The sequence below is a fragment of the Orycteropus afer genome, unplaced genomic scaffold, assembly GCF_000298275.1.
Source record: "Orycteropus afer afer isolate SDZICR_OR568_19922 unplaced genomic scaffold, OryAfe1.0 scaffold00089, whole genome shotgun sequence".
NCBI classification, from domain to species: Eukaryota; Metazoa; Chordata; class Mammalia; order Tubulidentata; family Orycteropodidae; genus Orycteropus; species Orycteropus afer.
Window position 1 is genome coordinate 6,821,601 of NW_006921676.1, and position 13,744 is coordinate 6,835,344.

A 13,744-nucleotide genomic window follows, 5' to 3' on the forward strand; every position below is an offset into this window, starting at 1 on the left:
ACCTTCCTTCCGAGGAGTGGCTGGTGGGTTTGAACCGCCAGCCTTCTGGTTAGCAGTCAAGTGCCTTAGCCACTATGCTACCAGAGCGCCTAAAAAGAAAAATTAAAAGAATAATTTAAATTTAAAAAATGCAGAATCTGTAAAGGACTGCAGAACGTAGAAGAACCCGGAGGACGTTATGCTGAGTGAAGTAAGTCAATCACAGAAGGATAAATATTGTATTAGTTCATTATTGTAAAAAGTTAAGGGAAGGTTTATATATAGAAGGAAACTTTATTACCAGTGGTGGGAGGGTGGGGGTGGGGACACTGCAAAAATAAAAATAAAAAAAGAAATAAATAAAAAATTAAAAAGAAGAAGAAGAAAAACCTTCTTAAGGTCTATTTCCTAAAACGTATAACTCACGAAACTTATCAGCAAACATGCCAATAGATCTTGAAATAATATGGAGATGAAATATCTATGGGCCTGGGAAAGCACAGACTCAGCTTACAGATCTAGAAACCTGTAAGGCTGAATTACAGTAGCATTATTACTTAACCTGCATCAGTGACTGGTTTAGAGGTACTACTGTGACCCAGCCATCAAGTTGGATATTTGATGGGGTGATATTTTCTTGTGGATTTATAGTATGTATGATCAGTCACTGAAACCTCTATGATTAAATACGATTAATGCACTAACTTCTGATCAGTACCAGTAATACATTCTCATTACCTGGCAACAGCTTTTGATATTCTTAAGTGGATGTGAGCTTAAAATATGTCCTGTGTTAGGCATATTCTATTAAATTTAGAAAGTAATCTAGAGCCAAAAATTTGTTCCAGTAATAACTATGAGTCGATTAATATATTCCAATAAAATGGTCTCTAAATTAAAAATACTTTCAATTTCATAGTTGAGGGCTATTATTACATACATTCTGAAAGGGTATTTCTAATGGGAGGAAACTGAACCATATCTTGGACCTTGGAATCAATCTGTTAAAAGACACCCTCAACAGAATCTTATGAGACAATTTTTTCATGAATATCATTTATTTGTTAACACATACAAATGTATATACTCAAAGAAAACCAGAAAAAGTGGAACCATACTTTCGGAACCTAATAGGAACAGTGACAACAAAGAACTCTTACTAATAAAAAAATTAACTTTTAATTTAATAATATAGATAAAAATTGCCAAAAATGTTTAAAAGACAGCATATCTCCTTACCTTACCACAGGGTCATTTAGATCATTGTAAACATTTATGCGACCAACAAATCTGACAACAAAAAAGTGAAATTACGGAAACATCAGCACCAATGAAAGTCATTTTTTTTAACATACTTGTTTTTCTATTTTTAAGAATGGAATTAGTACTACTAATTTGAATTGTGAGTCATAATTAAAAAAAAAAAAAACATTCAGTATGTAGTTAAACCAGTCCTACACTTTCTCTGTTCTTTATTCTTTTGGAGTTCCTGGGTTGTGCAAAAGGTTTAATGTGCTGGGCTGCTAACCAAAAGGGTAGTGGTTGAAGTCCATTCGGAGGGGTCTCAGAAGAAAGGCCTGACAATCTAGTTTTAAAAAATGAGCCACTGGAAACCCTGTGGCCTACCGTTCCCTCTGACACACAGGGGTCACCCTGAGCCAGAGTCAGTATGAGAGCAACTGGGTTTTCTTCTTTTAGCTTCTAATTATAACCATGACTTAAATATTTTCCTTAACACACTGTCATACCTTCTTCAAAATAAATAAAATTAATTTTTCTCCAATAAATTTAGTTACGTTAAACCTTTTCAAGGAGCTCTGGTGGTGCAGTGACTAAGGCACCTGACTGCTAACCAGAAGGCTGGAGGTTCAAACCTACCAGCCACTCCTCGGAAGGAAGGTTGGGCAAACTACTTCCGCAGTGATATCGCCTAGGAAACCCAAGGAGGGGTCGCTATGAGTCGAATCCGACTCAATGGCACATAACAACACCACCACAACAAACCTTTTCAGGTATTTATATGAAAAGCTACAGATTTCAAGTCTACTAGTCTGTGAAAATATATAAGGAATGTATTTTTTTCACTCAGTCTTAATTTTTAAGCAGTGATTAACATTCTCTTTCCAAACAACCATACTGCTATACTATACGAGGTGAAAAAGCAAGAACAATATATAGGGGATAAGAAGATCCTTAAGAGCAATACAAAGGTTCTGCTTACTTGTAGAGGTCAGGCTGAGGCTGCTCACATTCAATTGTAGCATGGAGCCCATCTATGTCTTCTTCAGTATGAAATCCCTTTGTGTCTTGAACTGCATAATGAGTCTACAAATTGACAAGAAATGGGAATTCACAACCAAAATGATCAAAGCACACATTGCACTTAGATCTTTTGTAGGACAGCACCAAGACTTAATTTTCTGTGCATATAAATAAGCCCAATTACAATGACTGGTTTATCATATGAAAGAAAATGTATAATATAAAGTTTACAAATATTAAAAGTTATAAAAACATAATGTACCACTGTTATTCCTATATACATAAGATACTACTATTACTCCTATAATTGTGCCGAAAATCCTAATTCTTCCATTCTCAGTTAGTATCCTCACCTTTAAACCAAAATGACAAATAGCTATAACTTGTAATTCTATTTTAAAACTGGAGATTTCACTTTATCAGCCACAGTGATGATGATCATTTTGGAAACAAATTCAGGAGCTAAAGTGTTCCTTTTCATTTATATAATGCCCTATTGTTTACAGAAAGTTTATGCAAGCGTCACTTCATTTAATTTTCATGACTCAGCAGCAAACTGCCCATGCACATCATTACTCTAGTAGCATATAAGCTTTCTACGGAACTGTTCACTTGGCCCCGACCAGAGGGGCTCTCAAACTTGAGTGAGCATCAGAATTACCTGGAGTGCCTGTTGAAACACTGATTCCTGCCCCCCAAGCCCAGAATTTCTGATTCAGTAGGTCTGGGGCAGGGGCGGGGGGCAAGAATTACATTTCTATTGCCAGGAATGCTGAAGCTGCTGGTCTAAGACCACATTTTCAGAACAACTGGCCTAGATAGTATTGATAAGCATGAGCAGGTGGCCTTTGAAAATACATCTGCCTTGCGTAGGGAGGACAGAGGAAAGAGACTTGTGTATGAGACCTGGTAAAGAGGGATCGTATCTGTGAAGCTCTTATTTTTTTCTCTTTGAGAAAGTTTTCTAATTATACCCTAACAAGGATAAATGTATTATATTATTATAGAAATTCTGAAAGATAGGTTGATCCCATTTTACAGATGTGAAAACTACAGGGGAGCTTAGAAAACTTGCCCAAGGCCACACGAGCAGTAAATGGTTTATTCAAGATTCCTATTGAGGTCTGCTGAACTCTGTCTACCCTCCCACTCTGCTTTTCAGAAAAGGGCTCGCGTAATTTCGGTTCTTCAAGCCAAATCAAATACACAAAAACAAAATTGGAGAAAATTCAATTAAAATGCAAAGTACAAATACATAAAGTATCTGAAATGGAACACTATTCTAACATTTCCAGTTCTGGAATAGGAGAAGGGGCATAAAATTTTATCTTGAAAAAAGTGATGCACTTAAGAGACCTAAAGCATCCATTTCAGTAACAATGCCGTGATGTATCTGAACCTTACCAGAGATATTCCTAACACAGGACAGAAGTCCAAAAGGCACCCCCACTGCCAACCAATAGGATGTAAATGGTTTATTAAATCTCAGTGATTTATGGAACTTTAACCTCATTTATGTTCCAGAGGAACCACTAGTAGCAGCACATTACAATAAACACAGGAACCATCTAGGGATTTCCATTTCCCTCAAAATACTGTTGCTTATAATCCATTATGGCAAAATGGATTCTCTTGGGATGTGTCTACATAGAAAATGTGAAAGTAAATTCTGAGGAGGGAAAAAAAGCAACACAGGGCTTTTATGCAATCATATCATGAATTATCCATAAAAGATAAGTATATACTTCAGAGTTTTTACAAAGAAAGTTTCCTTTCCCATAGAAATTACCTATTCCCAAAGTATTGCTTAAGCACTGCTTCAGGTTTGCACTTTTCAGAACTAATGCCCTAGAAACACTTGCATGCACTGAGTGAGGCTCACTTTCACAAACTCCTTAGAAACTCTGACATTATGTAAATAATGAAAATTTAACATTAATAATGGTACATTGTATTATTTTATTATTATTAATTAAACTTTTACAGAATAAGTTGTTAGTACAGAAATCCATACTGAGTACAATAAATATGATTTCAGAAAATACTTATTAAAATACTTACATTCACTGAATTCACAAGAAAAATTTAGAATTGTGTGTGGCAGTGCCTAAGGCATGTGTTTACTAACCAGAAGGCTGGTGGTTCAAACCCACCAGCCACTCCTCAGAAGGAAGACTGGGCAATTTACTTACGTAGAGATAACCACCTCGGAAACCCAAGGAGGGGTTGCTATGAGTTGGAATTGACTCGACAGCAGTGAGTAGTGTTTTTTTTTTTTTTTTTGGTTTCACATAACTCTAGGCTAGTAAAGGCATTAAGTTTGACTAGGGGAATGAAAGCTTTCAAAATTTATTAATTCACTAAATCTATAATTTGGTACATTAGCTAAGTAACACAGGCTAATACTGAAGTTATTTCTATCAACGTGATGATTATCTGTTACAGAAACTGAGAGTAGAAAGCATAAAGTGGGAAATAGAAGGAAAAATGACAATAAACTTTGGCTACCTAGGATTTTTATTGTAACTTTGAAAAAACCAAATTTTCAAATATGATGTTTAGATTCTGTGGTTACACAAGCATATGATCATGACTCCACTGTTAAAGATAAATTTTAAGACATTGTTCTGGAATTTCAAATGACAGGAGCATTACTTTATGACTTGATTCTCCGTCTAAGCTGGCTGTTGTAACATGGCATGTACCATCTCCTCGGTTGCTGGAAAGGAATATCAAGTCACAGGGAAAGGTCTCATCCTCCTTCACCATCACGATGTCACCAACCTACAAGACAGAATGTGAAGAACAAGGAAAATAAAATTTTCACATCTATGAAATGGCTCACTCATTTTGTTGGGATTTCTTTTTCCTAAAGTGACCATCATAATATTTCCAATTACATAATCCAGTCAACCATGCTTAACAAGTTTTCAAAGGTAGAACAAGTAGGTCTGAGTTCAGAGGAAGAAGAAAGGATAGATGAAGGTGAATCCGGTTTATATAATTTGTGAGTTTTCATGAGCAGGATGTAAGTGCTATATTGTAGGCTCCAGCAAACACTGCTTGCTCAATCTATACTCATAGATCCATCATGGTGTTTATTTACAAGAAGATATTTGGATGCTAATGCAAATCTATAAAAAGATCCTTTTTCAGATATTCCACTGAAACCAAAGAAAGACAAGGATTGATTTCCAAGTACCAATTTTAGATCAGTGAAGTATCAAGGTACATTATTATTGAATATGTTGCAGTGAAAACAGAAATACATCCATAACAAGATTATCTTTGATTCAGACCAAGCAGGATGGACTCAAAATTTTATTAAAGTGTCAGAATGGGAAGCATTATTGTAGGAAGACTCTGATTTAAACTAGGTGTTTTACAAATACAGGTATTAAAGGTCGAAGAACTACTAAATGACAGAATTCAAGACACTGTCCAGATTACTCGGGCATGACTTAAAAGGGGGGGGCAATGAAATTTTATGATAGTTATATAGCTACATCATCATCAAGAAGGCATAACTGATATACTAGTAACTTTTTATAAGGAAGGTATCCTATATGACAGCTCAGATAAGTCTTGTTTTCTCTGATAATGATTTTCATGTACATCAGAAAGATAAATGACCATAGAAAATCCACAAATCTTCCAGATTTCAAAATATAGTATAAACCTATAGTAACCAAAACCATTTTGGTCTTGATATAATGACAGACACATAGCCCAATGGAATAGAAATAAGAGCCTAGAAATCAACTCTTATCTATGACCAACTGATTTTTCATGGTAGTGCCTTGTCAATCCAATGTGGAAAAATTAGTGTCTTTAGCAAATGGTGTTGAGACAACTGATTTCCACACACAAAAAAATGAAGTTGGACCCATACTTCACACAATACATAAAAATTAACTCAAAATGGATCAACTAACTAAATGAAGGAATTAAATCCATAAAACTCTTAGAACAAAACATAGTAGCAATGCCCCGGACCTAGTTTTAGACAGACTCTTAGGTATGACACCCAAAGCATGAACAAGAGAACATAAAACAGATAAACTGGACTTCACCAAAATTAAAAACTTCTGTATATCAAGAGACTTTACCAATAAAGTGAAGAGACAATGTATAGAGCAGAAGAAAATACTGGGAACTATGTATTCTCACTCTGGTGGCACAGTGCCTAAGGCATGTGACTGCTAACCAGAAGGCTGGCAGTTCGAACCCTCCAGCCATTCCTCAGAAGGAAGACTGGGCAATCTACTTCTATAAAGATACCACCTCAGAAACACAAGTAGGGGTCATTATGAGTCAAACTGACTCCATGGCAGTGAGTTTGGTTTTTTTTTTTTTTTTTGCTATATATCTGATAAGGTTTTAATATTCAGAATACATAAAGAACTCCTACAGCGCAACACAAAAAGATAAGCAACCCAATCAAAAAGTAGGCAAAGTATCTGAACAGACATTTCACCAAATGAGATAAACAAATGGCCAACAAGCATGTGAAAAGATGCTCAATGTCATCTGTCATTAGGTAAATGCAAGTCAAAACTACAATGGGATGTCGCTGCACCTCCACTAGGATGAGTACCATCAGAAAAATGAAAAACAACCAAGTGTGGAAAAACTGGAACTCTTATCCATTCCTGGTGGGATATAAAACAGTTCAGTTACTGTGGAAAATAGTGTGCCAATTCCTCAAAAAGTTAAACATAGAAATTACCATCTGACCTAGCAATTCCACTCCTAGGTATAGTATAGACCCAAAGGAACTGAAACAAGGACTCAAACAGAAACTTCTATACCAATGTTCATTGCAACATTATTCACAATAGCCAAAAGGTAGAAACAACACAAGTGTCCACCATCAGATAAATGGACAAATAAAATATAGTATAAACACAAGGGAAAATTATGTAGCCATAAAGAGAAATAAAGTTCTGATATATGATACAACAGGGATGAACCATGAAAACATTATGCTGAGTGAAATAAGTCAGGTACAAAAGGACAAATATTATATGATCCCAATTATATGAAACATCTGGAACAGGCAAATGAATATAAACTAAATTTTATCAGTAGTTCCCAGGGGTGGGTGGGAGAGAGAAGTGGGATGGTATCGCTTAAGGAGTACTGAGTTCCTATTAAATAAACTGATTGCCATCAAGTTGACTACAAACTCATGGCAACCCACACGTGCAAGACTAGGACTACACTCCATAGGGTTTCAATGGCTATTATTTGGAAGTAAAATTCCAGGCCTTTGTTCCAAGGTGCCTCTGAATGAACTTGAGCTTCCAATCTTTTGGTTAGCAGCTGAGAACTTTAATTGTTTGCACCACTCAGGGACTCTGAATTCCTGTTAAGGGTGAGAAAAAAAAATTGGAAATGGACAGTGGGGATGGTTGTACAACCTAACGAATTAATTAATGTCAATAAATTGTTCATGTAAAAATAGTTGAAACGGAAAATGTTTTGTTACATATAATTCACCACAATAAATCAGCACATGATCATGCTTCAATCTTCATTATAACTGGGTTTCTCTCTCACATACTATGTTCACAGCTCATACAGTATTCCTGAGAACTTTAAATTAGAGGGTTACTTTCTCCAAATTTATCTATCTGTAGGTTTAATAAGATTCATAGCAAAATCCCAGCAAGATTTTTGGAGACACAGACAAGATTATTCTAAAATCTATATGGAAATGCAAGGGCCCTAGAATAGATGAAACAAACAAACAAAATACCCAAACTCACTGCCTTCACGTTGATTCAACTCATAGTGACCCTTCCTTGGGTATCTCTACAGAAGCAGATTGCCCAATCTTCCTTCCGAGTAGCGGCTGGTGGGTTTGAACCACCAGCTTTCTGGTTAGCAGTCAAATGCCTTAGGCACTATGCCACCAGAGCTCCCAGAAATAGATAAAGCAATCTTAAAAAAGAGGAATAAAGTGGAAGAATCACTATCTGATATTGAGACTTACTATATAGTTATATTAATCAAGAGAATGTGGTACTGGTGAAAGAACAGGCACAGATATCAATGGAACAGAGTAGAGAACCCAGAAACAGACCCACACAAATATGCCCAATTTTTTCACAAAGATGCTAGAAGGAAAGATAGCTTTTACAACAAATGGTGCTAGAACAAATGACAAAAAAATGAACTTTGACCTAAACTCATACCTTATAGTAAAATTAACTCAAATGGATGATGAATTTAAATATAAAACAATAAAACTTTTAGAAAAACAAAATCAGGCAAAATATTTGACATCAGCTAGGCAATGAGCTCTGAATCTTGACACCAAAGGCCCTATCCATATGTGGTACAGTGAATTACTTGGTATAGTTTTTCTAACCAGTCTTTATGACTCCCAGTATACTGGGTAGGACCATCCAAATAAGGTGTATGGAACTCCAATGTGGGGACTGGTTAATTTTGTCATTCAGCTAGGCTTAAAATGAGCCCTTTTAGAGGTGGAATAGAGGATCTCACTGCCATCAAAAGAGAAGAGCTAGACATGGAGTGAAGCATTTCATTGGACCTGAGATCCCTGTGCTGGACTTCCTTGGCAGAGACAACCAGCTGAGATGACCAGCTGAGATGGCCAGCTGAGGAACCAAGAGGCACGAGACAGAGAATTGGGCTTGCTGGCCCACAGAGCGAGAAAGCTGAGAGCCTTTGGGCAGGAGCCTTGCTGGCAGAGTGGGATGCACACAGGGGTACCTATCAGCAGAGCTTTAGCTCTTTTAAGAGCCTTGTGGCACTTGCTGGAGCAAGGCAGAGGCCAGGTCAAGAGGCCAAAGGCCAGAGAGGCATGCCGGAGGGCAGGGCCCAGGGGAGATTGTTCTGATCGAAGAATTGTATGCTGAGAGCATTCCTGAAGCTGAAATGTAGCCTGTTACTTCCCTAATAAATCTCATAATCATGAGTATTGTCTGTGAATTCAATGTGGCCATTACAATGAATTAATGAACCCAGCAGAGAAGTAGTGAGTGCCGTAGGAGGGATGGCTGGTGTCAGAATTGGTAAAAAAAAAAAAAAAAAAGGCTGGAGGGTGGTGGCATGGTTGGCCTCACAGGAATAAGCCTTGGGCGGCTGATGGTGTTTCTGTCTCCCTCTTGTGAAGTCAGAAGTCACAAGATGCTACTGCCATGCCCTTTTTGCACCATAAAAAGAAAAACTGATAAACTGGACTTCATGAAAATTTTTAAAAACTTGTTTTGAGAAATACCTTGTTAAGAGGATGAAAACACAAGCTACAAATGGGAGAAAATATTTGCAAACCACGTATCTGACAAGGTATTTTTAACATCTAGAATATATAAAGAACTCTCAAAACTCCGTAATTTAGGGAGTTTACATATTCAGTCAAATTCACTATTTCTAGAATCATAAATGAGGTGAGTGTTATATTGAGCTGAAAACTTAATTTTTCTTTATGCATTTCTTATCTATTCATCATGACTTATGTGTAGAATAGGCAAACCTATGAAGATAGTATGCATATTTATGGCACTGAGGGTAATGGGGTGGTGGGGGAGGGGGAGTGACAGCTGAAGCATACAAGATTTCCTGAGATGATAAAAATGTTCTAAAATTGATTGTGGTGATAGCTGTACAACTCTGTGACTATACTAAAAACCATAAATTACAGTGTTTAAATAGGTGAATTATATCTCAATACAGCTGTTACAAAAATAAAACAAAACAAACTCAACAGTTAAAAAAAAAAAAAAAAACTCCAATAAGAAAATGGGTCAAAGATATGAAATGTTATTTCACCAAAGAGGACACAGAGATGACAAATAAGCACATGAAAAGATGTTCAACATCTTCAGTCACTAGGGAAATGCAGATTAAAACCACAATGGGATATCACTACACAGCCATCAAAATGTCCTTGCTAGTTGCCATCAAGCTGATGCAGACTCCTGGTGGCTCAATGTGTGCAGAGTGGAACTGCTCCATAGGGTTTTCAAGGCTGTGACCTTTTGGAAGGAGGTCTTCTGAGGTGTCTCTGGATGAGTTTGAACTGTCAACCTTTCGATTAGTGGTTGAGTGCTCAACAATTTGTGCCACCCAGGGAAACCTACCTATCAAAATACCCAAATCAATAACCTAACCCTTTCCAACTCATAGAGACCTAAGATAAAAAACAGTGACAACATCAAATGCTGCCAAGTATGTACATCACTCATACACTGCTGGTAGGAATATAAAGTGGTACAGACACCCTAGAAAATAGTTGGAAATTTTCTTTTAAAACTAAAAATAGATTTACCATATGACCCAACAACTGAACTGTCATGCTTTTACTCCAGAGAAATGAAAAGTACATTTACCCAAAAACCTATACACAAATGTTCAACAGCTTTGTTTGTAATAGCTTCAAATTGGAAAATACCTAAATGTCCTTCAACTGGTGAGTGATTAAAACTGTGGCACATCCATATCATGGCATATTACTCAGTAATAAAAAGGAATGAAGTATTGACACTCACAACTTGGATGAATCTCGAGGGAACTATTTTAGTAAAAAAAAGCTAATCCTAAAAGGTTATATATTGTAAAATTCCATTTATACAATCTCATTGTTCAAATGATAAAATAATATAAATGGGCAGCAGATTAATGGTTGCCAGAGGTTAGGGATAGTGGAAGATGGTGGAAAGGGAAAAGAGGCAGACATAGTTATAAAAGGGCAACAGGAAGGATCCTGGTGGGGATGGAATTCTTCTGACTGATGGAACTATCTTGACTATGGGGTGGATAAATTTACATAGGTGATAAAATTACACAGAATAAAAATACATACTGGGAACTCAGGACCTTACTCTTGGGGAATATCAAGGTCATTGTGTCGTACCACAGTCCACAAAGACAATGTTTTACATCCTACTTTGGTGAGCAGCAACTGGGGTATTAAATGCTTGTGTGCAGCCATCTAATGGGCAGTTATTGGTCTCTCCCCATCCAGATCAAAGAAGAGTGAAGAAAATCAAAGATGCATGGAAACTATTAAGCCAAAGGACTAATGGACTGCATGAACCCCAGCCTCCATGACTCTGAGATCAGAAGAATTAGATGGTGACTGGCTACCGCTACCAATTGCTCTGAAAGGGATCACAATGGGAGGTCCTGACAGAGTGGGAAAGAAATATAGAACAAATCTCAGAATCACCAAAAAGACCAGGCTTACTGGTCTGACAGAGACTGGTGGAGCCCCTGAGATGAGACTATGGTGCTTTAACACCCTTCGTGTCTGGAACAGAACAAAATACCATGGCTCAACTTTCATGCAAACAACAGACAGGCTTATAACATTAAGGAGGTATGCACTCCTTAGAACAACCAACCATACGAGATCAAAAGGGCAACATTTGCCCTGGGATGAAGCTCAGAAGTCTGAAAGAGATAGGAAAGAAGTACGAATGGAAACCTTAAACACAGGGAGTAAGGTGGAAGAGTGCTGTTAAATTGTGAGGATTGCAATCAATGTGAGATCAAAATGTATATGAATAGTTGAATGGAAACCAATTTGCTATGTAAATTTTCACCCAAATCACAATAAAAAGTTAAAAAAGAAAGAAATATACACATAGACACAAAAATGAGTAAGTATAAAACTGGTGATACGTGACTAAGGTGGACAGATTGTATTCATGACAATTTCCTGGTTATGATAGTTTGTACTATAGTTTTATAAGATTGGGGATAAAGGGTACACAGCCTGTATCTATTATTTCTTACAAGTGCCTGGGAATCTACAATGAGCTCAAAATGAAAAGTTTAATTAAAAAGGGGGAAAAAAGGTTAATTTTTTAAAGACCTTCCAAAGGGAAGTCATTATGGCAGATGAAAGTCAGATGCCCAGAGTTGTTAGAAAAACTTTATTTTCTCTTATGTAATCAATTTAAAATTCTCTCATTTAGAATAAGCAGAATACAGAAGCAGACAGTTCCTATAGAAGACCGACCACTACATAATATTTAATTTTCTACTGGTAGGTATTTTTAGGTCTGTTTTTAAGAAAGAGATGTTTATCTAAAAATATAGAAGACTTTTCAAAGAAAATCTAATCATCAAAGAATACTGGAGAATCTGGCAGAGTATTTAAGGATTTGGATCTGAAAGATACTGTTAACATGTATATGGTATTGGGCAATGTACTTCCGGAGTGATACCGCCTTGGAAACTCAAGGAGGGGTTGCTATGAGTCAGATCTGACTTGATGGCAATGAGTTTGGGATGTTTTTGGTTTATCCCAACCTGCTGTTCACGTGGGCATGTACTCCATTTCCTCCTAGTCCCTTACCTCTCTGAATGCTTATTTCTGGATAATGGCCTCAGGGGCAATTAGAGTCACCACATGATTCCAGTAAAACATCATCAATCTGAACTAAGGGAACTCATTTAGAATTATTAAAACACCTGGATAACAAAATTTATAAGAAAAAAATAAATGTTATTTAAACTTAAAAATACATATGGTAATATATAATACATAAAAGGTACATAATAACCGGAACTAGGTTAAGAAATATGGACTAGATGTTGATGACACGGATTTTCTGAAAAGGCATGTGAGAACAGGCCTCCTTAGTGAATTACAATAGCCTGAATCCTGTCCTCCTCGACAGTGAGACACTTCTGGCTATGTCCTGATACCCACTGATCACCAGGGTTAACTGGGTTGCCTAGACGATGACTCTTCCTTCTTCACTGATCACAGATGTTGCCTGAAAGCTGAGTCTTTGGTTTTGAAGAAAAAGAGAAGAGCAGTGGCACTTTTCTGTAACTGTACACTAGGGCTAGCAGTGTTCTCTTATTAGGAATTCCTGATTGCTCTTTAACAATTTTTGACGAGGAAAGCAGCCGAGAGAGAGAGTCTGCAAGGAAAGGGAGGGAAAATGGAATGTAGGATATGAGATATTTGGCAGGGTGATGAGCACTAAATGGACTGAATAAAAAGGTAAGAAGATGACTGGTGGAACTTGGTAAGTAAATTCACAGTTTATGGACTAAAATAGGTTGTCAAACACTATTCTGGGAGACAAACTTTAAAAATCATATTCATCATTTACTCATACGTAGGTTCTTCTTAGTTGTTACTATAGGTTTGAAAATAATTAATTCTCTTAAATAATTTAAATGCATTTAAACATATAACAAGTGCAGTGTAGTAAATTACTTTGTGTGGCTTTTCTACCCATAAGTCTTTGTAAACTCCAAGGTGGGATTTGCTATGAGCAACTGAGGAGCTCCTGATTGCTGAAGGTGTCCACCTGGAGTCTTTCTGTTGGGAGTGGCACAAACCAATGTTCTGGGAGGTGCCCACTCTCTCTCAGGTGCTTAGAGTTCTGATGCCAAATTGGCTAGTTTGACCACCCTGCGGGCTCAAAAGGAGGCCTCCTGGAGGCAGAACTCTCTCGGACTGCTGGTCGAGGAAGACTTGCTGCTGAAAGAGACACGGGCTCCTGAG

At 37.1% G+C, this 13,744-nt stretch overlaps 1 protein-coding gene across 1 annotated transcript in view; it reads right to left on the reverse strand.

Annotated features, from left to right (window-relative positions):
- Positions 1 to 13,744, reverse strand: part of ATP11A (ATPase phospholipid transporting 11A) — a 194,681-nt gene that overhangs the window by 93,377 nt on the left and 87,560 nt on the right. The window contains exons 4-6 of the mRNA XM_042781157.1: positions 4,897 to 5,025; positions 2,201 to 2,304; positions 1,219 to 1,269 (exon numbers count right to left, since the gene is read on the reverse strand). Coding sequence (XP_042637091.1) covers positions 1,219 to 1,269; positions 2,201 to 2,304; positions 4,897 to 5,025 — 284 coding nt within the window. The remainder of the gene's footprint in view (positions 1 to 1,218; positions 1,270 to 2,200; positions 2,305 to 4,896; positions 5,026 to 13,744) is intronic.